Genomic DNA, 21922 nt, shown 5'->3' with positions numbered 1-21922 from the left:
AGAGTGCGAGGCCCGCAGTCCTCCAGAACCTGTTCTGTGGCCTCACACAAGTCTAACCTCGGGGGCGTTCGCCGCCCCTACCCACGCGGAGAGGGTACTCACACCGCCCATCCGCCCTAGCTAGAGCCCCCAAGAGGGGAAGATCTGCGAGGAAAGCGCCGCCGCAAGGCAGACGGTGAGAGGTGGGCAAGGCGGTCTGGGAACCGGGGTGAGGAGGTGGCTGACAGGGTGTGCGACGTACCCACTGAGGAAGGCTTCACCCTGGTGTTCTGCCCAGTCCCCACGAGCGGTTCCAGTGGTCTACACCACAACCAGTCCATACTGACTGAAAGCCAACCCGATAAATACAGCCCTCTGGCCACAAGCGGGGACTGGTTGGCAAGGGAGCCAGGGGCCACACGCGCTTGTCAAAACTCATCAAATGATAATTTAAGATTTGTACATTTGACTGCAAATATATTTGACCCAAAAAAAGCAAACCAACTTTGAACTCTAATTAGTGATATACACCGGAAGTCTTAGCAGGTAAAATGTACTGAAACACCCGACACTGAACCACCCAAACAAATACGACAGGTCAGTGAACAGAGAGGAGGCTGGACAGAGAGAGGGTAAGTCCAATGCAGGGAAACGTTAATTACAAAGCTGAGACGGTGGCACACGGTGTCCACTGTACAACTCCCCAGCTCCTCTGTGTGTCTGAACGCTCTCCCAATAAAAGGCCAGAGAGGGACGGGACGGGTGATACAAAGAGTAAGTACCATGAGGGTTCAAAACACAACACCAACAAAGCCCAGGGAAGCCCAGACAAGAAGGCAGAAGCCAGACTGGAGACAGGCAGCGCTCACCCAACGCAGAGCAGCTCAAGGTCTTTGCAAGAAGGAGGGGGTCCCAGCAGAGCAGCAGAGGCAGAAGCTCACACGGCCCAAAGCTGGGCATCTAAGAGGACCCAGGCAACTCATTAGAAATATCAAAGTGATTTACACACACCAATTTTTCACCCCACTCACTCAGCAGGTGAACCAGCAGACTCCTACAGGCCCGTTCTATCACTGAGAAAGCCCCTTCCCATCACCACCATCAGCAACCCCGCAGCACTAAGCGCCAACCAGACACTAGGCCTGGAGGTCCAAGGGCCACCACGCTGGCCTCTGGGAGACTCACAGCTGCTCGGGGACAGAGAGCCTTCCCGGGACAACCACCACACATCGGGCACCTGGAGGCACTCTGAGACAACAGAGGAGGGGATGCAGGAGGCCAGGGGTCAGGGTGACCACTAAGCAGGAAGGAGAGGAGAAGTTCCCTGGGAATGAGCAGGTAAAGGGGTAGGAGTGGAAGTCCGCGAGCTGAGCTCGAGAGAGAGAAGACGGTTTATCCTCAAGTGTAAAAGACAGCGCCCTAATGTCCAGGCACCTGAAATGAGATCCGAATGACCTCTGTGCTGGGAGCTGAAGGGGAGAGGTGGGCAAAGGGGAGGCTGAGGCACGGGGCAGAGGCCAGTTGCACAGGCCCCCACGACCGGGGTCCAGGCCCACAGGAAGTTGTTCGAGGACTTCCGAAAGGGACGAACAGGAGGATTCCTGCTTCAGAAAGGAGCATCAAGCTCCTACCCAACAGTGGACACACGATCACCGCTCGGGTTTATCTGAGAAAACGAAAAGACGGTTTCCAGTTGCTAAGCTGTGATGGTGAGGGAAATTATGGGACATGCTTCCCCGCTACGGGCTCTGGGATTATCTGTCATTCACCCGGAGCCCTCTGGTTCCAACACTGACCACACCCTCAAAACAAGGATTAAATTCCAAATACCAGATGAAGGTATTTCGTGTCAGGGAGGCATTTCCTACCTAATTCCTATGTACCTGGTCCCAAAAATAGGGGAAAGAAAGGATGAGCCTAAGGCAGGATCACCCAAGCTTCCCACAGACCGAGAGTAGACAAAGTTTCTTTAAATGAGACACAAAGGGCAATGACCACAGAAGAATATAGTGATTAGGTGAACTGTATTACGATGAGTAACTTCCATTCACCCAAAGCACTACTAAGAGACCACAGAGGCAACCGCACAGGAGACATTCACACTTCTTCCCAGCAAAGAGCTCATACTCAGAACACACACAGCTTACGAGTCAGGAGTGATGGGGAGACACAGGGAGGCAACAGAGCGAGACAGAGAAGAACACCCAGTGGGGAAAAGGGACAAAGCACTTGGACAAAACAGGATCTGAGTGTCCAAAACCATCTGAAAGGTACTCAACTTCCCTGGTCATCAAACAAATGTAAACTAAAACCCCAGTGTTACACGGTTACACCCACCCACCCCACCAGAATGACTACAAATGGCAAGAATCAGTGAGGACCTGAGCAACCAGAACTCTCACACGATGACGGTGTGAACGAGTGCAGCCCCTGTGGGAAAGTGTTCTGCTCTAACGCTGTGTACACGTCCACCCCTCCCCACCCAGCATTCCACTCCCGGAGGTACACACGGTGGAAACATCTGCAGTTACCCCCCAAAGCACGCGCCAAAATACTCAAGAGCAGCGCTACTCTTAAGAGTCCCAAGATGGAAACCGCCCAAATGTGCTGAGTCATACAGTGTGGTGCCTTCACACAGCAGAGCCTGCTACGGCAACGTGAACAAATAGCGATGGCAGCAGGGGTGACAAGGGTGGCAGCAACAAGGTGGTGCTGGTGACAACGCTGCCGGTGGTAGCAGCAATGGTGATGGTGATGATGGCAGTGGTGGTGGTGGAGGTAATGGTGGAGACAGTGGGGGTGGTGATGGTGGTGATGGTGATGATGGCGGTGGAGGTAATGGTGGAGATAGTGGGGGTGGTGATGGTAGTGATGGTGGTGATGGTGGTGGTGATGTTGATGATGATGGTGATGATGATGATGGTGGAGGCAGTGGAGGTAATGGTGGAGATGGTGGAGGTGGTGGTAGTGATGGTGTGGTGATGGTGGTGGCAGTGGAGGTAATGGTAGAGATGGTGGAGGTGGTGGTGGTGGTGGTGGTGGTGATGGTGGTGATGGTGGTGATGATGGTGATGATGGTGATGACAGAGGTAGAGGCAGTGGAGATAAACGGTGGAGGTGGAGGTGATGAAGGTGGTGATGGAGGCGGTGGGTTAATGGTGGAGATGGTGGAGGTGGTGGTGGTGGTGGTGGTGGTGATGGTGGTGATGGTGGTGATGATGGTGATGATGATGGTGGAGGCGGTGGAGGTAATGGTAGAGATGGTGGAGGTGGTGGTGGTGGTGGTTGTGGTGGTGGTGGTGGTGATGGTGGTGATGGTGGTGATGATGGTGATGATGGTGATGACAGAGGTGGAGGCAGTGGAGATAAATGGTGGAGGTGGAGGTGATGAAGGTGGTGATGGAGGCGGTGGAGGTGGTGACAGCAGTGATAGTAACAGCTAACAAATCTGAGTGTAATAATGCAGCAAGCGCTGTTCTGAGCACTTTGCATACATCATTTCACTGAATTCTCATAATAACCCTGTGATGTAGATGCTATTATTAGTGCTATTTTACAGAAGAAAAGTCCAGGAGAAGTTAAATGACTTGCCCAAAGTAACACACAGCAAGGAAGTGACAGCCAGAACCTGAACTCAGGCAGCCTCTCCCTAGGAGGAGAGGCACAGACGGGGACAGTGCACGAGACAGGACAGGCAGATACACGCTTCAGGTCCCTCCCACACACTTTCATCAGAATCAGGGGGAGAAACAAGGGAATGCGAGATGCTCTGGCGTTCTCCCCACTGGGATGGGCTCAGAGCCACCCTTTTTTACACAATCCAAATTCCTTCCTTCACAGTATAATGATCTGCTGGACAAATTCTCCCAAACTCTCCCCTTGCCCTTTCCACCAACAAGATGGCGGGGGCTCTACCTCTGATGAACTCACTCTGCTTGGTTTTTCCCACGTGATGACGTTAGCCTGAAGAGGGAGTCCTGTGCCGGGGAGTAAGAGGCGGCCAGTGCGCCCTTCCCGAGGAACTCAGCCACAGCCCGTCAAGCTCCCAGGGAGGCCTGGCTCACCTCGCCCCACATCAAGAGCCCAGAAACACCCCAAGTTCTGTGAGCTTACTTCCCGTCGTCTGTCTTTGGCCTCACTGGCCTGTGTACGTTCTTGGACGTCATTACATGACCCAACAGTACTTGCATTTACTCCTCCCAATCCCTGTCCCTCCTCTGTATCATACAGTCCCCTCAACCGGTATCGCTCACTGACCTCGCAGCCTCAGGAATCCGCCGCACCTACTGTACTTCACATGCTAAGTGCTACCCCCCGCCTGCCCAGGAACGGACCGGCATGCAAAGGACCAATGGCTGGTAAATGGTGAAGCCAAAATTTCAACACAGGTCTCACAGCGCCCAGCTCCCGCGTCCCAGCAGCAGGAAACAAAGCAGCTGTGTTGAAGCGGGAGCACACGGTGCTACGACCGAACCCGCAGAAAGACCCAGGGCTGGACAAACGGGTCCTAAGCCGCGACAGGTCTGCGCCCCTACTGTCTCTCCACTCCTTCCAGAGGATCCCTCCTGAGGGTCTGGGAAATGTGACCAGCACCAGGGACAAAGGTGTCCTTCGCTCCTCTGCCCTCCTCCGTGGGCTCCTCACTCGTCAGTCTCAGGAGGGCAGCAAACCAGAAGAGGAAGAAGCTCTTACGCTTTCTGAGCACCAGCCACCGACGCGTCTCTCCCGCAGATGAAGACGGCAACCACTTCTGGGCTCAGACCCACCTTTGGTGGTGAGGATTTTGGAGGTGACTTCCAGTTTCTCCAGCGGCTCCGTCCCGATGTTCTCCAATTGGATGACGAGCTGCTGGGTCTCCCCGTTGTAAAGCTGGACCGACACGCTGGTGGACGTCTCGTCACCAGAAGAAGGCTGCAGGGAGTGCGCAGACCTAAAACAGCAGCAACAGAGTAAACTTCAAAAAGAAAGAATCAAAGAAAACAGTGGCATTTCAGAACTAGTCACATCACCAACTGAACGCATTCCAGAAACAGGGACCGGGGAGCGTGAAGCCCAGCTCTCGAGAGTGTGAGCCGGAGCCACACATGGACAACTCTCCACGTGCAGCCACGCCCTGTGCTCCCACTCCGTGGCCTACTGCATGCACATGCACGCACGTGTGTAAAAATGCTTAACTACTGGATTATGGCAGGGCCTAAGATGAAACAGTGAATTAGTTCAAATGATCCATGAACCATTGCTCTCTAAAAAAATTTTGCAAATCTCATGCTCAGAATTGCCTTGTGAAAACCCAAAGATTAAAGAAGAAACCTTAGATGAACCATTCCGACGGACACCACGGGACCTGGAGGGACAGGTTGATGGAAGGTATGTAAACTGGACTCCACGTCACAGGTGAAAATGACCAGCAGAGGCTGCAAGCCCCCTGGGGTCGTGTGGCATCTCTGTGGTCAGCCGGGGCCTAGGCCAGTGGGCGTGCAGCCCCGCGTGCAGACCCGAAGCTTGCCGCCTCTCCCCGGAAGCTCCTGGGCCATAGCCCTCAGGTTCAAATACACACACTATGCTCTGGGAGGTTTGGCCCCAAGAGAGGGGGTGGCCACTGGAGGAAAGGGTCAACATTCTCTCTTGGGTAAGGGTCCTCCTGACACCCCACTCTCTTCCCCCTTGAACCTGAGGGATTTTCCACAGAAAGTGCCATGAGTCTATGCCATATACTTAACTGAGCCAGAAATGGACAGATTCCGGGTCACCCCACCCAGCAAGGGCCCAACAGCCTCCCTGCCAGCCAGTGCCTTCTAGCTCTGCTCCTGGCCGCAGACCAAAGGACTGGGGTCAGACCCAAGACCTGTTCTATGTGCCGCAAGAGAGCTTCATAGCCCCACACTGGTCCAAAAGACAGAAAAGAATGTTCCAGACAGTGCTGGTCTCACACCTCTGGCATCCAAGAGACGATGATTAAACAAATCTGGCTTATTGAGCCAACCATGCACCTCCTGGGGGCTCCCACTGCTGGCTCTGAGAGAGAAGCTTTATATTCGAACCACATTTTCAGAAAATAATAACATAAGGAATCAAGGTGAACGCATTCCTTTACATTTTACACCTTCAAAGTTGCTCATGAGTCAGGAATAAACTTTCTCTGTCAAGGAAGGAAGCATGACTCCTGTCCTCACTCTAAATGACTTCTTCCCGTATTTTAACATCCCCGTCCTTCCAGAGCAAAAGCTGTTTGCAATTAACTTGCAATTGCAGAGGAGATATTCAGAAAAACTGAAACACAGCAAGACTAATTACTTTGCATCTGAAACAAACAGGGTGTCAGCCCCCCAGCACCACAGGGAAAGAAGGCAGGAAAAAGCAGAGCCACCGTGCGGCCCAGGGCCGGGCCGACACAGGTGCCAACCATCCCCAAGTCCAGTGTCCCTCACAATAGAGCCAGAACCAGAAAGGGGCTGAGTCCTGGGTGAGCAGTGACAGTAAGGAGATGGCAGTCAGACATGTCCCCTTTTCTGGCCATATTTTTCCTTGCCGGATCATCTGGCCAACTTTTGTGAATCCTGTAAGGCCCAATTTAAACATCACACCTGGGAAGCCTTCCTGAGCCATAAACGGGAGACTGGCTTCCCTTTACTCCTTGTTTTCAGGAGCACTTAGTAAACCGGACTATGGTGAGTCTACGTACTCTCTGGACAGGAGCTCCTACAACAGGCAAAGCCTAGGTCATGGGCATTTCTGGTTAGTGTCTCCTCCTATAGACCAAGCCTAGATCGTGTGGCAGGTGACAGTAAATGCGTGGGAGTGAATTTGGTAGCTCAAGTCACAACAATATTCACATTAATCAGAAACACTCAAGTCACAACAATATTCACATTAATCAGAAACACTCAAGGAACAGTCACCTAAAATCAGGCACGCCACACTAAAGCTACCAAAATTCATTTTTTAAATTGAGATATTATTTCCATACCATGAAATTCACTCATCTTTGTATGCAATTCAATCATTTTTAATAAATTTACTACAGCCACTGCTACCCACCCTGTTTTAAAACACTTTCATCATCCAAACTGAGTATCTTTACAACGTACTTTTGGAAGCAATTAAAATGGAAACTTTTGGCTTATGTTATATGGTTATCCAAACGTAACCTGGCGTACGAGGTATAATGTTGCAGTGTCTCGATGCGCAAACATACGACTCGAAAAAGAAGGCGGGTAAACACTGGGAAGAAAAACCACAAAGCGTTAACAGCAACGGTTTCTGGGACTGCTGAGATGTATTTCCCTCCCTTCTTCATGCTTTCCTATATAACACTCCTTAAAAAAAGAAAATCCACTTTTTAAAAGAGGAGGAGTTAACTGTTTTTCATAAAAAACAGGATTCCCAAGGCTAATTTCCTATTTTGTTCTGTTCATGGTAAGAAACGCCTCAACTCTGTTCTGTCTCACTTTACGCAAAGCACATTGCCTACTGGTTATCCTGAAGAAATGCTTCGGCCGTATTTTGGTCCTAAGTATCACGGATGAACTCGGACTTTGGTGCCACTGAAAATGTATGCTCAGGACGATTGAGAAGGGCCCTCTCTTGGGGGACAAGAGATGCCCGCATCCCACCTGGGCAGGGAGGTGCTGATCTGCAGCCTGGGCAGGGCCGGGATGACTTCCACCGTGGAGCCGCTGGTCTTCACTCCCGGGAGGTTATCCAGCAGACAGTCGCTGAAGACGCCGAAGACCGTGGTGTGGTAACCTAGGAAGTGAAATGAAGAGCTTCACAGCCCCTGGAAAGGCCTCCAGCCTCAGGCCCCTGTCTGGAGGCCGGCCCCAGCTGGGAGGAGCATGCCACCCCTGCTCCAGACCCGAGTTGAGTCTGATGTCACCCCCTGGTCCCACCCACAGCTCAGCCTGAAGCCCTGGCTGCCTCACAGAGAGGAAGGGGTGACAGTCCCCACATCCCTACCTCACGGGACCGCCTGGGTCCACGTGAAAGTGTGTGTGGGTCTTTGTCAACTAGAAATCTCTAGGCAACTTGATACTAGTTCTTGGGACTTGTACAATTTGCTTTTCAAATGTGCCTGTCTCTAAGAGAGCGGGAGCTAGTGCTCCTTTGCAGGACGTAATGGGATGGAGTAAGTATCTGAAAAATGATTCAGACTCTTCCATGGAGAGATGAAAGTTCAAGAGCCAATTACTGTTGTAACTGCTACGTGATCCGGCAAATCTGCTGTCTGTGTCCAAGTGCTGTGATCGAAGATTAGCGGATTCTCCATGCAAAAAGAAAAAAAAAAAAAACCTCCACTGATTAGAGAAGCACTTAAAATTATTTAAGCAGAGCTTTAAAATGGCTTTTGAAATTTTGAGAGATAATTATTATAAACAGTGTTCACTGTGTAAGAAAATTAAACAACACGCACGGCTATGTGCTTCAGGAAAGGACCTCCGTGCGGCACCAGGAACCAGAGGAGAAAGTGGTTAGCTCGGGGGAGTCAGGCCCTGACGGTCCCCCAGCGGCTCCCTCACCGTCTGCCCGTGGCAAACGGCTCTCCCAACCTAAAATCACCAATTCACAGCACCCACCTGCCTTCCTTTCAAAATATGTTTCCTAAAAGACTTAATTTAACCTGCAAACGTGCTCCTCCGCGGAAGTCCACCTCTGTCAATATGCCCTCTCCTCTTTTTCTTTCCAGAAAACCCAAAAGAATGTGATTTTGTCTACGTTACTTTTGTTTTCATTTCTTAATTAAAATCAGCCGTTTTCCTTCCCTTACGTGCCGCTGAAGAGGACTGCAAAGAAACCCAAGACCTGATGACAAGTCCTGTTACGTCTAACGATATTTCCGATAACACGAGGTCGGGCCCTCTTCTTCCCACAGAAGATGCGCCAAAGATGAACGCAACTGGTCTGTACCGACTCGGAGCTCGGTTACTACGGCTCTGACTCCTCATCCAGTGGGTATCGGTTAGTAATCAGGGGACAAGGCCATCAGTCCTAAGTACTTCCCCTCTCATCTGTCTTCGCTCCGCTTCCAGCCACTGCTGTGACCTACCTTGGTCCTTCCATTCCGGGGCTACACCAACAGCTTCCTAGTTGGTCTCCCTGCGCCCAGCCTAGCCCACCACCAGCTGGTACTCCAGAGAGCGGCCTGGAGGTCCCTTCGCACTGCTTCTCTGGCCGGATCTCTCCTCTCGTGAAATGCGGCCCCGCGGAGAAAGCCAGCACCCCTTAGCCCTTCTGGGTCTGGCCTCTGTCTCCCTTCCCAGCCCTGTCACTACCAGCCCTCCGCCTGGGACCAGATCCTCGGAGCCACCGCCAAGTCCCCAGCACTCCATGGGTCTCCAGACCAGCTGTTCTCTGTGCTTGGAAACCACCCCCCAACTCCCCACCCCACTCGTTCGGATAATTCCTAGTTGGCCTTCAAACCCCAGGGTCCCTTAGTAGGAGGAAGTCCTTCTCGACCCACTCCCCTCTGGGTCACCTCTCCCCACATTCCCGGCAGTCATGGGCAGGGACCCCCAGCGCTTGCTGCAACACGTCCTAACCCAGCGTGACGCCCCCTCACCCACCACAGACACCACATCACCAAGTGACTGGAGGTCCTGGAGACCCACCGCACACCGGGGAGTGGCATGGTGGACGAGGCCAGTGAGCAGCTGCCTTCGGGGGCAGAGCACCGCCCTAGTGCCGAGCAGGGGACCCGACCCAGCACGGAGGACAGTCTCCGAGAGAAAAGGAAGTCTGAGCTAAGAGCTGGAGGGAGCCGGGAGCAGCCGAGTCTGGAAGCACACCAGCAGAAGGAAAAGCACAGGCGAGCTCAGAAAGGGCGTGCTTCCAGAACCTCAAGGAGCCTAGGAGAGGGGTGGTGCCTCAGGAGGAGGGGAGGGGCACGCGGCGGGTCAGACACAGAGGGTCAGACACCAGCAGGGGTGGGCACGGCGGATCCCGCACGCATGCAAGGACCTCTGAACGGGGGTGGCCGAGGGGAGAGAAGGTCAGACCAAGCGAGGGGAAGCCAGGGGGTCAGCGGGGCCTGACAGCAAGGGGAGCCTGTGCGCATGTCTGCAGCCCCCTGTCCCCAGGGGGACAGGAACCACAGGCCTGGCACAGAGCAGGACCCCTCGCAGCGCAGGGAACGCTGTGGGCCCACTGCAGCCCATGCACGCAGCCCAGGCCACTCCTTGCCATGGCACGGCCCCAGTATCTCTGAAGTGGTCAGAACCAACCCTGGGGGACCGGGGACAGGCCTCAGTGGGGCAGGACAGGGCTTCGGGAGTCCCGTTCGACCTGCAATCAGAAAGCCGGTCTCCTTACCGTTGACAGTAATCGTTCCAGTCGTCTGCGGGACCCCAACAAGAGTCACCGGGTAAAGACCGGACTCGGCGGGCAGGGAGAGCGCCGCAGGCAGAGACTCGAACTCCACTCCGCTGGTCAGGAGCCCCTAGAGCAAGCAACAGCGGCGTGAGGGACACAGCTCACATGCCGCCGCGTCACTGCGTCCCGGAGGCCGAGGGCATCGGCTGACGGGCAACCCCAGGCCTGTGGGGGTGGGGACGGCGATGCGCGGCCGTCATAAAGCCCCGCAGACAGCCGCGGGGACGGCCAGAAGCGTGCTTCACATGCGCGACCTTGAAAGGGAAAGCACGTGGCTGTTTGAACAGCCCCGTCTCGACGTCAGCCCTGCTGGCTGTGCTTTTCCTCTGTGGTTTTGTTGCTTTACCAAACTGGAATGTAAATGTAAAGAAAAATAAAATACGTAAACATAAAGAGAAAAAGGAAGTACGGAAATATATCATCAAGTACTATCCCTCAGCACGTCTATGAATTATCAGTTCGCCTCACTACGTGCCAGGCTACACGGGACAGGAACAAGACAGAGCCCCCGGCTTCGAGGAGCTGCCCCAGGTTGTAGATGTGCAGGGATGCCCGCGCTCAGCACTTCTCAACACTGCACAGAGGCCCTGCCCGGCACAACAGGCAAGAAACTGAACTAAAGGGAGGCAGACAGTTACTCACAAAACACAAAACTGTAAGCGTAAAAACCAGACGGAATCGACAGTGGGACTTGAACTGGCAAGTGCATTCCGCAAAGTCACAAAGTCAGCATAAAGAAAAGCAAAGGTATTTCTATCATCTGGTGATAAACAAAAAAAATTCGAAAATAAAATAAAAACACCATTCACTAAAAGATCGAAAATGTCCACCACGAGGGACCAGAGCGATGAGTGCTGTGTAATCGTGGGAAATCTGCAGCCGGCCGGGGAGACGCAGAGCCCAGACCCGCACATGGGAGAGGCCCCGGCTCCTTCCAGGTTTTGTCTTCTGTATGGCCCACGGCCTACGCAGCCCTGACCCCACTCCACACGCTACAGGACGGAGCGAGGAAGCCAGCGCCATGGTGCTGGGACCTCAGTCCTCCACTGGGCGAAGGCGAGAGAGGGCCTTGTGCGGACGGGCCAGGGCTGGCAGCACCGCGGCAAAGTCTGGCTGGTCCTGTTCCGCATGCGTATCGTGCACATGCGTGTGTGCGGGCACAGGTGCATGCAGGTTTATATGTAACTGCACGTCTACGTGTCCACGCACGCCTCTCCTCCGTCTACAGGAAGCACCCAGAAGCAGGTGCTCTGGCGGCAAGGAGCACGCCTGTGCCACACTTTGAGCCAAAGCATGAAATGATCTGCGTGGGGGACGGGGCGGTGGGCAGGAATGCAGGCACAGAAAGCACGTGGACGGCCACTGTCTTTAGGCAAAATGTACCGCGTCTCATCTCTTCTTAAAATAGCGAGAGCGAATATGACCGTCTGTTAACAGTCGTCAAATCTGGAAGGTGGGTATTGGGGTGCTTGTTACTCCCCATTACCATCTCACATGCTTGAAATAGTTCATAATTTCATTTGTTAATGCTTGAACTCTTTCATAATTTCAGTCTTTAAATTCCGACCATGATTTGTGGCCTACCTCTAGTGGCAATTTTTATTTTATTCTTTGTTCTTCCTAACTTTTCATTAAAAAGCACATATTACTTTTAAACCAGACAAAAATAAAAGCTACCTTTTTTTGGAGAGAGAGAAAGAGTGCAGGGTGCAGGACAGTGGGGGTGGGGGGCGGCAGAGGAAGACGGAGAATCTTAACCAGGCTCCACGCCCAGCACAGAGCCCAAGGTGGGGTACAGTCTCACAACTCTGAGATCACGGCCTGAGCCAAAATGAAGAGGGGCGCTTAACCGACTGAGCTACCCAGGTGCCCCTGAAAGTCACTTAAAAAAAAAAAAAAAAAGCGTTAGACCAACGGACCATCTGACACTTGAGGCACTTTGGGAGAAAATCCTCCAAGCAATTATTCCCTACTCAAGCCAAGAGACAGAAAGTCATTAAAAGGCCTGACCCGAGAGCCAAACCCTAAAGCCGGCAGTTTCTTGCACGACAGGAGGGGGAAAACACTCATCCCCATTGGTTTGCTCTCTGAGTGACCTCAGAGCTGTAGGCCTCACATGCAGCCAAGTTTCTCAGAGCTCTAATGAATTCTAGAAACCTCTGCCTCACGCCGAGAGCTGGGCATCATCTTCAATAACCACCAGTCGGCCTTGTAACCTCCTACTCATCCTTGATTTCTCAGCTGAGTCCTCGTCTCTCCCGGAAAGTCCTCCGAAGCTCTCCAGGTGGGCCCTGGAGCACCTCGTGCACCCAGAGCACTGATCACGACAAGGACTAGTCATTCAAGTGCCTTGCCCACGGCCTAATACACGGCATGAGCAGTCACCAAGAGAGCTTCACAAAAAGCCCCACCCCTTCCCCTGAACACGAGTCATAAAACTCTAATGGAAAACACGAACCATCTCACAACCATCCTTTGCAAGGGTCTGAAAAAGTCACGAAGCAGGACCACCTGCTAATCCGTAGTATTAGGTAACAACCCAGAGCACCGAGCCGCACTGCACAGCAACACACGGCACTAGGTGATGACCCACAGCGCCCAGCAGCGCTACATAACAAGCAGCACAGAGAAGACTCGGGACATGGGACCTGCACGGCAGGCAGGTGGCTCTGGTCCAGGATCTTCAGAATGAGCCTGGAGAGCCCGTACACATCTCCTTCCCACTGACCACGGAATTAGGTGAGCGGCTCCAGCGGACAGCACTACAGAACGAGCCTTTAATGCCGGGCACCAAACATGGAAAGAGAACACTGGATTTCAACGATGAGAGAATGCTCCCACTGGCAGTGGGATAATTTATTCTCCTACTGTCCAGGCCGCGCTCTTCCCTCCAGCCCTGACCATCTTATCCTCTTGCAGCAGTAAGGTGAGGCCCACGTGAAACAGCCGACAGAACATACACTTTGTAACCTCCGCCGATCTCGTGTGCATTTCAACACCACCATTCCAGGGCTCTCATCCAGTCACCCACACGCCACGCGATGTGTGTTCCCAGCAGGGGTCTGTTCACTGATCCAAATGCTGAGCGCCAAGCACTAAAGACACCGGAATGACAAGATGTGGTCTTCCTTCACAGAAACCTCATAATCTTTGGCAAAACAAATATAAGAACAGATCGATACCACAGGATCCATGCCACAGATATTAAGTAAGAAACAGCCCCATGGGAAGGTGGTAACGGCCAATACATACCATGTTTTCGACTCGGAGTTCAAACGGCATCGGGTTGTACACCATCAGCTGGACTTCACACACGTCTCCTTGAACCCACTGGAAATCTACAAACGCACACACAGAGGAACCTGGGTATTAGTTGGTATTTCTGCGTATTTCACATGGTTTCAGATTACTCCTCTGGCAATTTATTTTTCCAGTGAAACAGCGGGCGTTTCGTTCATCTTTAGATGAAGTCACAGCTAGCGCGACTGCAACCGTCTCTAAACAGGCGGGTCAGCACTGCCCCTTGGATGCTTCGTCACGGGAGTTTCTCACCATCTTCGGCGCACTGAATTCAGGCCCGTGTGTGTCAAACCCCACTTTACAAATCAGCCCAGACAGCGCCATTCCTGGTACCAGCCTGTACGTCACACAGACCTTCACTGGCCCAGAGGCTGGTACTTCGGAAGACAGTGCTGCAGGCCACTTTAAGTGACATACAGAACGACTCCTCTGTCCCCTCCATAAGAGGTCCTACCGCACTGAAGGTAAATCGAGGATAAATCCCTGATCACGTGATTACTGATGTCGGAAAGAAGACAATCTCCTCTCCAAGCCTCAGTGTGTCAGATCCCAAGAAGGAAGACCCTCCTCAAGGTTCTATCCCAGAAACCATAGATTCAACCCCATCCAACAGCTGCCCAGCATCAGGCCCTCTGCACTCGGAGCCACGCCACACTCTTTCCACAACATTGGAGGGACCGGCCCGGTAGGAAGCTGCCCGGATTTCTCGCTGCTTGCCCAGCACCTAGGACAGTGCATGCAATGGCTGTTTGGAACCTTCTCTCCAACAGCTGCCAGGTCCTTTAGGAGTGTCACCTCACCTGACCGTCAGAAGAAGCCTCTGAGTCAGTGTCTCTTGTCCCCTCACTGCACCCAGGCAAACAGGATCTGGTCTGAGGGGGCAAGGGGAAGGCTGCAGGGCCAGGCTGCAGCCCAAAGCCTGTGCGGGCCACCTTGACCCTTACGCTGACCTTGACCTCGGCACTGAGCTTGGCCATGTCCCAAATTCCCAGCACAAATGACAGAAAACCCTTCACTCCCATGCTCAAGTTCAGGATGTGCGCCACAACACGTCTGCACAGAGCTGAACTGGGACGGCGGCAACGCTAGCAACCAGGAGACAGAGAGATGGGTAAATTATTCCGAGTTACGGTGCAGACGGTCTCAACAACTGTGCCCAGGGCTTTCTTCTTCTCAAACACTCCACGCCCCCTGCTGTGATGATAACTCCCCCAGTTACACACAAAGATTCATTTATAGAGATTGAGATTTTAGGTTAAAGATACGTGATTCTTCAAAGCTCTAGGCAGGTCTTTGCTGATGAGAATACTGCGAAAACATATCAGAAGCCACAGAATATAAATTACATTTTCCTACCCATGGGTATTCAACAAATAGCATGCATTTTGGCCGAGGCGTCTGTTACATTTCAGAAAAAAATCTTGCGGGCACCTGGGTGGCTCAGTTGGTTGAGCGACTGCCTTCGGCTCAGGTCATGATCCCGGACTTCCAGGATCGAGTCCCGCATCGGGCTCCCAGCTCCTTGGGGAGTCTGCTTCTCCCTCTGACCTTCTCCTCTCTCATGCTCTCTCTCACTCATTCTCTCTCAAATAAATAAACAAAATCTTTAAAAAAAAAAAAAAAAAAGAAAAAAAAAGAAAAAAGAAAAAAATCTTGCATCATCCGCTGAATTTATCCTCAGCCCAGATGAGCAGGGCTCCTGACTGGGATGAGGAAACCATTTTACAGAGAAAGAAATCCCTGGGCCTTGAGTCATAAACCCTGGCTGGAGACTGAGCTGAGCACTCACTAGCTGTCCGACCTTTCGGCTCAGTCTTCATTTTCTCATCTGCCAATGGGGTGTAATGCCTGGCGGACCGTGCAGTGATGCCGATCACGGGACAACGTCTGTTGAAGCCCTTGCAACAGGTGAGGGCATTACTTTCATAAAAAGAAGGCTCCACAATTTGAGAATGGACAATACAGAGGCAGGACTGGCCCCAGCGGGGTTAGGGGGTTGGAGCTGCAGCCACATGGGCCCGGGCAGAGGGGGTGGGGGGGGGGGACTAATGCTGCGCTGTCACAGGCTCCGAAGTCTTCATAATTTCTGAAAAGGGGCCCCACAAGTCAAGTAGCTGGTCCTGAGAAGGAGTCCCACACCTCCAGTCTCCCAAGTAACCTCCGCAAGTTTCTCTAAACAGAATGAGGGAAAGCTTCCTAAAAACACTCTTCAGGGGAGAAAGCATATGGCCAACCCCGGCGAGGCCAGAAACTCCCAGATGGCCCCAGGCGGAGAAGCTTCGACTTGACATTGGGTCTAGGTCTGCCCGGAGAGTGATTTGCCCACGTCAAGAGCCAAGAAGACAGAGGCGGAGCAGGACCCGAGTCTTCCCCTCCGAAGAGGCAAAGGAGGGTTCCCACGGGCAGACAGGCCCCACTCGGGGGAACGCCCATTGCAGTGGGTCCAGGAGCTCCGGCCCTCCCTGGCCTACCACAGTGCCCACCCAGCTTCCCTGCTTCCAGTCCTCTCAAGCTTGTCCTCCGGAGCAGGGGCCCCCGGGGCTGGAGGGGGAGCCGTCTCAAAGCCACCAGACTGAAGCCAGAAGGTCAAAGACAAACTTTCACCACAAATGCCTGCTTGGTCGGCCTGTGTCCCCGGACACCCAGGAGACACTTGTGGCTCACTGTGTCACTCCTTCAGGTTAACAAACACTTACGGCCAGTACTGGCCCCTCATCAGATGCCGGGCGCTGCTGGACCACGGAGCCGGGGCCGCCGCCACGGCCACCCCAGCCAAGGCTACCGCAGCTGCCACCACCAGCACAGCGGAGCCACATCACCCGGAACCGCCGCCACCACCACCAGGAGGGCCTCCAGGAGCAGAACGGCATCCGCCTTCCTGCACCTTCACCCCACGTGAGGGCCTCCGTGGCTGACCCAACAGCACCCGGCTGGCAGGGAGCAGGGGAAATGTTGTTTTCAGGCTTTCAGCCCAAGCAGCACAGTGACAATGGCGGGCGGGGGTCAAAGGACCGAGCGGCAGTACCTGGCCACCAGCAAACGTCTGCGTGGCCTGGGTTTGTACCCCTTACAACGCCTGACCCGCAGCGGGGGGAGTTCATGCCTGCGTGACGGATGCAAGAGCACGCGGGCAACATCGTCACCCAGAACGCAAAAGGAAAACACTCCCACACTGCCAGAGAAAGCCCAAGTCTCCTCATTTTAAATATATGGAATATATTCAAAGTTCAAGAAAGGCAAGGGTTCCGCACCGCAGAAAAGGAGATTCTTCACCTCGGCCCGTCTCTGTTTATTCAATGGCACTAATCAGAACTAGCCGTTGCCTCACCTGTGGTCCACTCGCCCGTACTTGCTACTGCTCGGAAGTACTACTGAACACTTCCCTTCAACTTCTACCCACACCTCCTGACAACAGGGACGTGACTGCTTGTCACCACGAGAACCACGGGACCACGGCCGCCACATACCTGGCAAACAGGAGAAACTCCAGGAGTCTGCTGCTGGATAAAAGACTGAACCAACGAGACACGCGCATGTGCGCACATGCACAGATACACTGGCAGACGTGCATGTGTGCACACAGATACACGTGCATGTGCGCACACAGATATACACACACAGATACATGCACACGCACAGATACACACATATGCACACAAAGATATGCGTACACGTGCACACATGCACATGTGTGCACACATGGACACATGCATACACACTCACAGAGACTAGTACAGTTTGCTACACACTTGGGGCTCCAAATTTCAGAAATTTATCAGAATTTACAATTCGATGCTATTTTTCAAGGACATGTCCCCAAATTCCTTCCTCTATTGTCTTCTTATTTTAAATAATCAACAACAGAGCCCCCGAGCCCAACCTTGCTCTTCAAGAGACAACCTTGCCATCAAGGGCACGACCAGGGCGCCTTCCAAAGTTGGAGGTGGACCCACTCCTGCTGGGCCGGCGCTGATGGCCCATCCAAGCTCAGCAGGGAAGCCAGCAGGTCCTGCTGGTGACAGTTCTATGGTTTTAGACAACTTGACCTACATCTCATCTTGACCTCCCACTCATGTGTCTCTGGCCTGCCTGCTGCCTCCACTGACCCAGAACACCTGTGCAGGGCAGGGATGATGCACCGTGTTCCACACAGGCCCTGCCATGTGTGCTCTACACAAAGGAGAAAACCACACTTGCTCCAAGAACAATGAGCTGAGCTACAACACCCTTGGATAAAGCACGGTGTGAATAAAGAAGGGTTTGTCATAACACGAGAGCAGAGGGTCTGTTTAGTGCCCCCGCCCACTCATGCCCTCTGTCTCAGGAACAACCTGCTCCCTTAGGAAACACTGTGTTTTTAAGGTGTTCAAATAACTAATTGTGAATAAGGCTTATTATGAGATGCTTGCAGCTACGAAGGACTTCTAGAAACTCTTCCCTGAGACCGTGGGATGTGCCTAACTTTCAAACTGTCCCTCTGGCCTTGAGCCCCACGGTGCCAGCCAACAAGCACGGAGGCAGCACGAGTCAAGGCCTGCTCTGGGTTCTTGAGCAAGTCATCTAAACTCCCTGAATCTCAGTTTCCTTATCTGTAAAATGGGGTTCATGATATCTTTCATTTTATTTTTTATTTTATTTTGTCAGTGTTCCAAGATTCACTGTTTATGCACCACACCCCGTACTCTATGCAGTACGTGCCCTCCTGAATACCCACCACCAGGGGTTCATAGTATCTACCCGCTCCTTCCCGCATCTGGGCAACACTCTTCTAACAGCTGTCGGCATGGCAGTGAGCAAATGGAGGGGAAACAGAAACAGATGCACGGGGACATAAGAACTGTGAAGAGAACCAGGCCTCGCAGGCACGGAGCGCTGGGAGGGGCATCCCGTCTGGGGACAGCCCGGGGATGAGCCTCGGCAGAGGGCACAGCCAGGACCAAGACTGTCCTGTTCCAAGAACAGGCCCGTGCAGCTGGGTCTGAGGAGTGGGGGTAGGTGAGAGCAGCGGGAGGAGAACAGAGGCAGGCAGAGCGCTGCAGGGCGCCGCGGGGGCAGGGGGAGCCGCCGGTGCGAGAGGGCGCCCGCACCCCAGGAAGAGGGCCCTCCTGAAGTCAGCCCGCCTTTCTGCTGCATCCAGGCCGAGGGGTTCTGAGTAGAAATAAAAGCGGAGAAGAAAGCACTGCACTTCAAAAGCAGAGAGCAAAAGCCTCTCGGGTCTTGTGCTGAAACTCCTCAGAGAATGGGCAAGTACCCACCAGAGACGGGCCTCTCAACCCTCTCGCTCTGACAGGGCGACACACAGGCTCGCGTCTGGCAGTGATCAGCACCGTCCTCTGAAGCGTCAGGGACCCGAGGAAGCGGGAGCTGGCAAAGGGGCCTCGGGCAGGACAGAGTGGCTGCCGCAAGCCCTGGGTCCGCTGGGAGGGGGGAGGGGGGCAGGGCTGGGACCCAGTGGGGAGCTTAGCACACAGAAAAGCACATTAGAGTCTCAAGAATGCATGTGGGCTCCTGCTCTACCCCGAAACGTGGCTCCACCTGTCCCCACTGCGCCACCAGACCTCTCGGAATCAACAACCTCAGCTCCCAGGCAAACAAGGCGGGGGCTGCCAGGGCCAACAGAGAACGTCACACACGGTTCCCGTTCCCCAGGCTGGTCTAAGCCACTCTGGGCTCCGACGATCCCTCTCCCGTTGTCCCGATAACAGAGGGCTTCCGGTTCCTAGAACTTCCGCAGACTCACCCTGGATGGAATCCGTTTTTAAAAATCAGATCTAGCCCAGAGTTCTGACAACGGCATCAAACTGCGTAAGTTTATCCAGACACATGGGAACGGACCGGGATCTAGAAAAGCCGTTGGAAGCCAGGCGGCACGGCACAGCCGGGAAGCCAGGAGGAAGGCGCCTACCTATCTTCTTGTTCCGCTCTTCCCCGCGGTTGTGCGCAATAATTGGCGAGTAGATGAACGGGCTCTTGGTCGACACGTTCTGACCCAGCAGGCTTTTCATCTTCTGTGGCCGGAGGCTGGCGGGAAGGTTCAACAGCTTCACACGCCTAGGGTTTCAAACACAACACAAATACTTCAGCAGCCTTCTTAGCACGGTTTCGACATAAATACTATCAAATACCATGTGTCAGAAAAACAGTCCGTGGCACTGCAGAGGGAAAGGCACTCCGGCTCGGCAGGACAGAGCAGATCATCGCTGCACGTGGTCACTCGGGACCATCCCAGGCAGCAGCCACTCCCCCCACTGGCTCCGGCAGCCGCGAGGACCAGGCCGAAGGCCGCACCACACGGCCCGCCAGCTGTATGACCGTGCACGAGCGCCTTGCCTCCTTCCCCCCGGGGCTCCTTGTCCACAGAACGCACCCAGGGGCCTCCCTCGCACACTACCGCGAGGGTTTGCATCAGGGCTTGGGAGCGACTGCTCAGTAAGGCCGGTTCTCTCCTCCCGCCGCCTGCCTCCCTCCTGGCGGCTGCGCCCCCAGCACACAGGAGAGCAGCCCCGACTGGAAGGGCCCAGGACTCCACGTGCAGAGGTGAAGACCGCGGTCTGCAACGCGGAGAGCAAGGGCGACTCCCCATCAGCCCGGCCTGTGTTTACACTGCCCTCCCAGCCGCAGAGGTGAGCTCATCGCCACTCACACTCCCATCAGTCGGCCGTTTACTTGGGGCTCACGGACGTGGGCCTCCGGAGCACATGCGGGCCCCGCTCGCCACCTCGTACACATCGTGTCAACGAGACATCCCAGCCAACCCCCTAGCCTGGCTCCCATGACCGACCCTCCACATCATCCGTCAGGACACGGACACCACAGAGACAATAAACTGCCCAAATCGCACGGCTGGGAGCTGGTGACAGCAGGAGACACGACATCTGAAACCTGGGAGGCAAACGGGGTTAGGTTCTGGAATGTTCCGAGGCAGGGACACAGGGTGGTCCAGCGGGGACCCAGCCCGCGCTCCTGCCCTGTGTGGGTGTAGCCCCCTCGCAGGCAGGTAAGGCCAGGGGCGGTAAGGGAGCCGCACTCGTCCCCAGGGACTTTCCGGTTTACTTTCCTTTCAGCTCCTTCAGGACGCCTTGTTTCACATTTTTTTTTTTTAGATTTTTTTTTTCTTAAGTCCTCTCTACACCCAACATGGGGCTCAAACTCACAGCCCCGAGATCAAGAGCCACATGCCCCACGAGCAGAGCAGCCGGGTGCCCCTTTTCATATATATTGTCATCATCCATCTGTTGACGGGCGGGGGTTGTTCCCGCGCTCGCCCATTTATGCACGGGATAAACATGGCGCATACATCTCCTGAGACCGTTTTCATTCCATTTGGACACATACCCAAGAAGCAGGATTGCTGGGTCACAGGGTAGGTTTCCTGTTAATGTGCGGAGGTACCTCCACAGTGGTCGGACTGATTTGACCCCCCCCCAGCACTGCTCAAGGTCCCTGGCCCCTTCCCCCCAACTTCCAGATGACCGCCGCCACAACAGGTGCGAGGGGGTAGTTCATCGCAGTTTCCATGTGCCTCTCTGTGACGGTGAGCGATGTCAGCATCCGTACAGTGCCTACACCCGACGGGACATCACGCAACCAGGAGACAATGCTCTGAAGCAGCGCCCCATCCTCCAGCTCTCCTCCCTCCACCGCAGTGATCCTGGAGGCCAGATGTGGGCAAGGCAGGGCAGAGAGGGACGCAGACTGTGGCACACTGAGGAGCCCCAGGGGTCAGCCCTGGAAAACTGTCCGGCTTGCACTGGATTTCACGTGAGTGAGACATAAGCCCTTGTTGTAAGGGTTAATCTTTCTCTGATTTCAGGGTCAGTATTCTGGCCACGGCACGAGCTAATCTATATTGACTGAAAAAGATCCCGTTTCAGAGTCCACAAAGCACTGTGCTCTCAGCTGGAGGGATCTCCGATACCTGGGGCAGTCCTGCCCTGAGCACACACACCTCGCTGGCCCTCAGCAGTCGCTCACAACTCCCCACGCCCCCTCCTTGGACCATCACTGATGGCCACACACGTGGCTCCTGTCCATTTCCCACAAAAATCCACGGGAGCAGACGGTACTTACAAACCAAAGTCCTCGAAGCCAAGGACTGTGTCTTGTACACCTGCTCTGACTCCCTTGTCTTCACACACACCCCTCCGCTAAGCTCTCTTCATGCAGGATCGGAATCACTTAAAATTTCTTGCCTGTTTCACTGCAGCTGTGAGCTCTCCAGGGCAGGGGCACCTGGGCACCCAGTGCCTGGTACGATACTTTGATAGACAGCTCATTA

General features: G+C 54.0%; 1 protein-coding gene across 1 annotated transcript in view; it reads right to left on the bottom strand.

Annotated features, from left to right (window-relative positions):
* TRAPPC9 (trafficking protein particle complex subunit 9) overlaps positions 1-21922 on the bottom strand; it is a 510796-nt gene that overhangs the window by 386357 nt on the left and 102517 nt on the right. The window contains exons 11-15 of the mRNA XM_080803019.1: positions 19550-19695; positions 13597-13682; positions 10285-10411; positions 7593-7725; positions 4746-4909 (exon numbers count right to left, since the gene is read on the bottom strand). Coding sequence (XP_080659145.1) covers positions 4746-4909; positions 7593-7725; positions 10285-10411; positions 13597-13682; positions 19550-19695 — 656 coding nt within the window. The remainder of the gene's footprint in view (positions 1-4745; positions 4910-7592; positions 7726-10284; positions 10412-13596; positions 13683-19549; positions 19696-21922) is intronic.

Source organism: Martes martes (genome assembly GCF_963455335.1).
Source record: "Martes martes genome assembly, chromosome: 4".
In the NCBI taxonomy this organism is placed as follows: domain Eukaryota; kingdom Metazoa; phylum Chordata; class Mammalia; order Carnivora; family Mustelidae; genus Martes; species Martes martes.
Note: the sequence above shows the minus strand (reverse complement) of the source record. Positions and strands in the feature narration are given on the sequence as shown.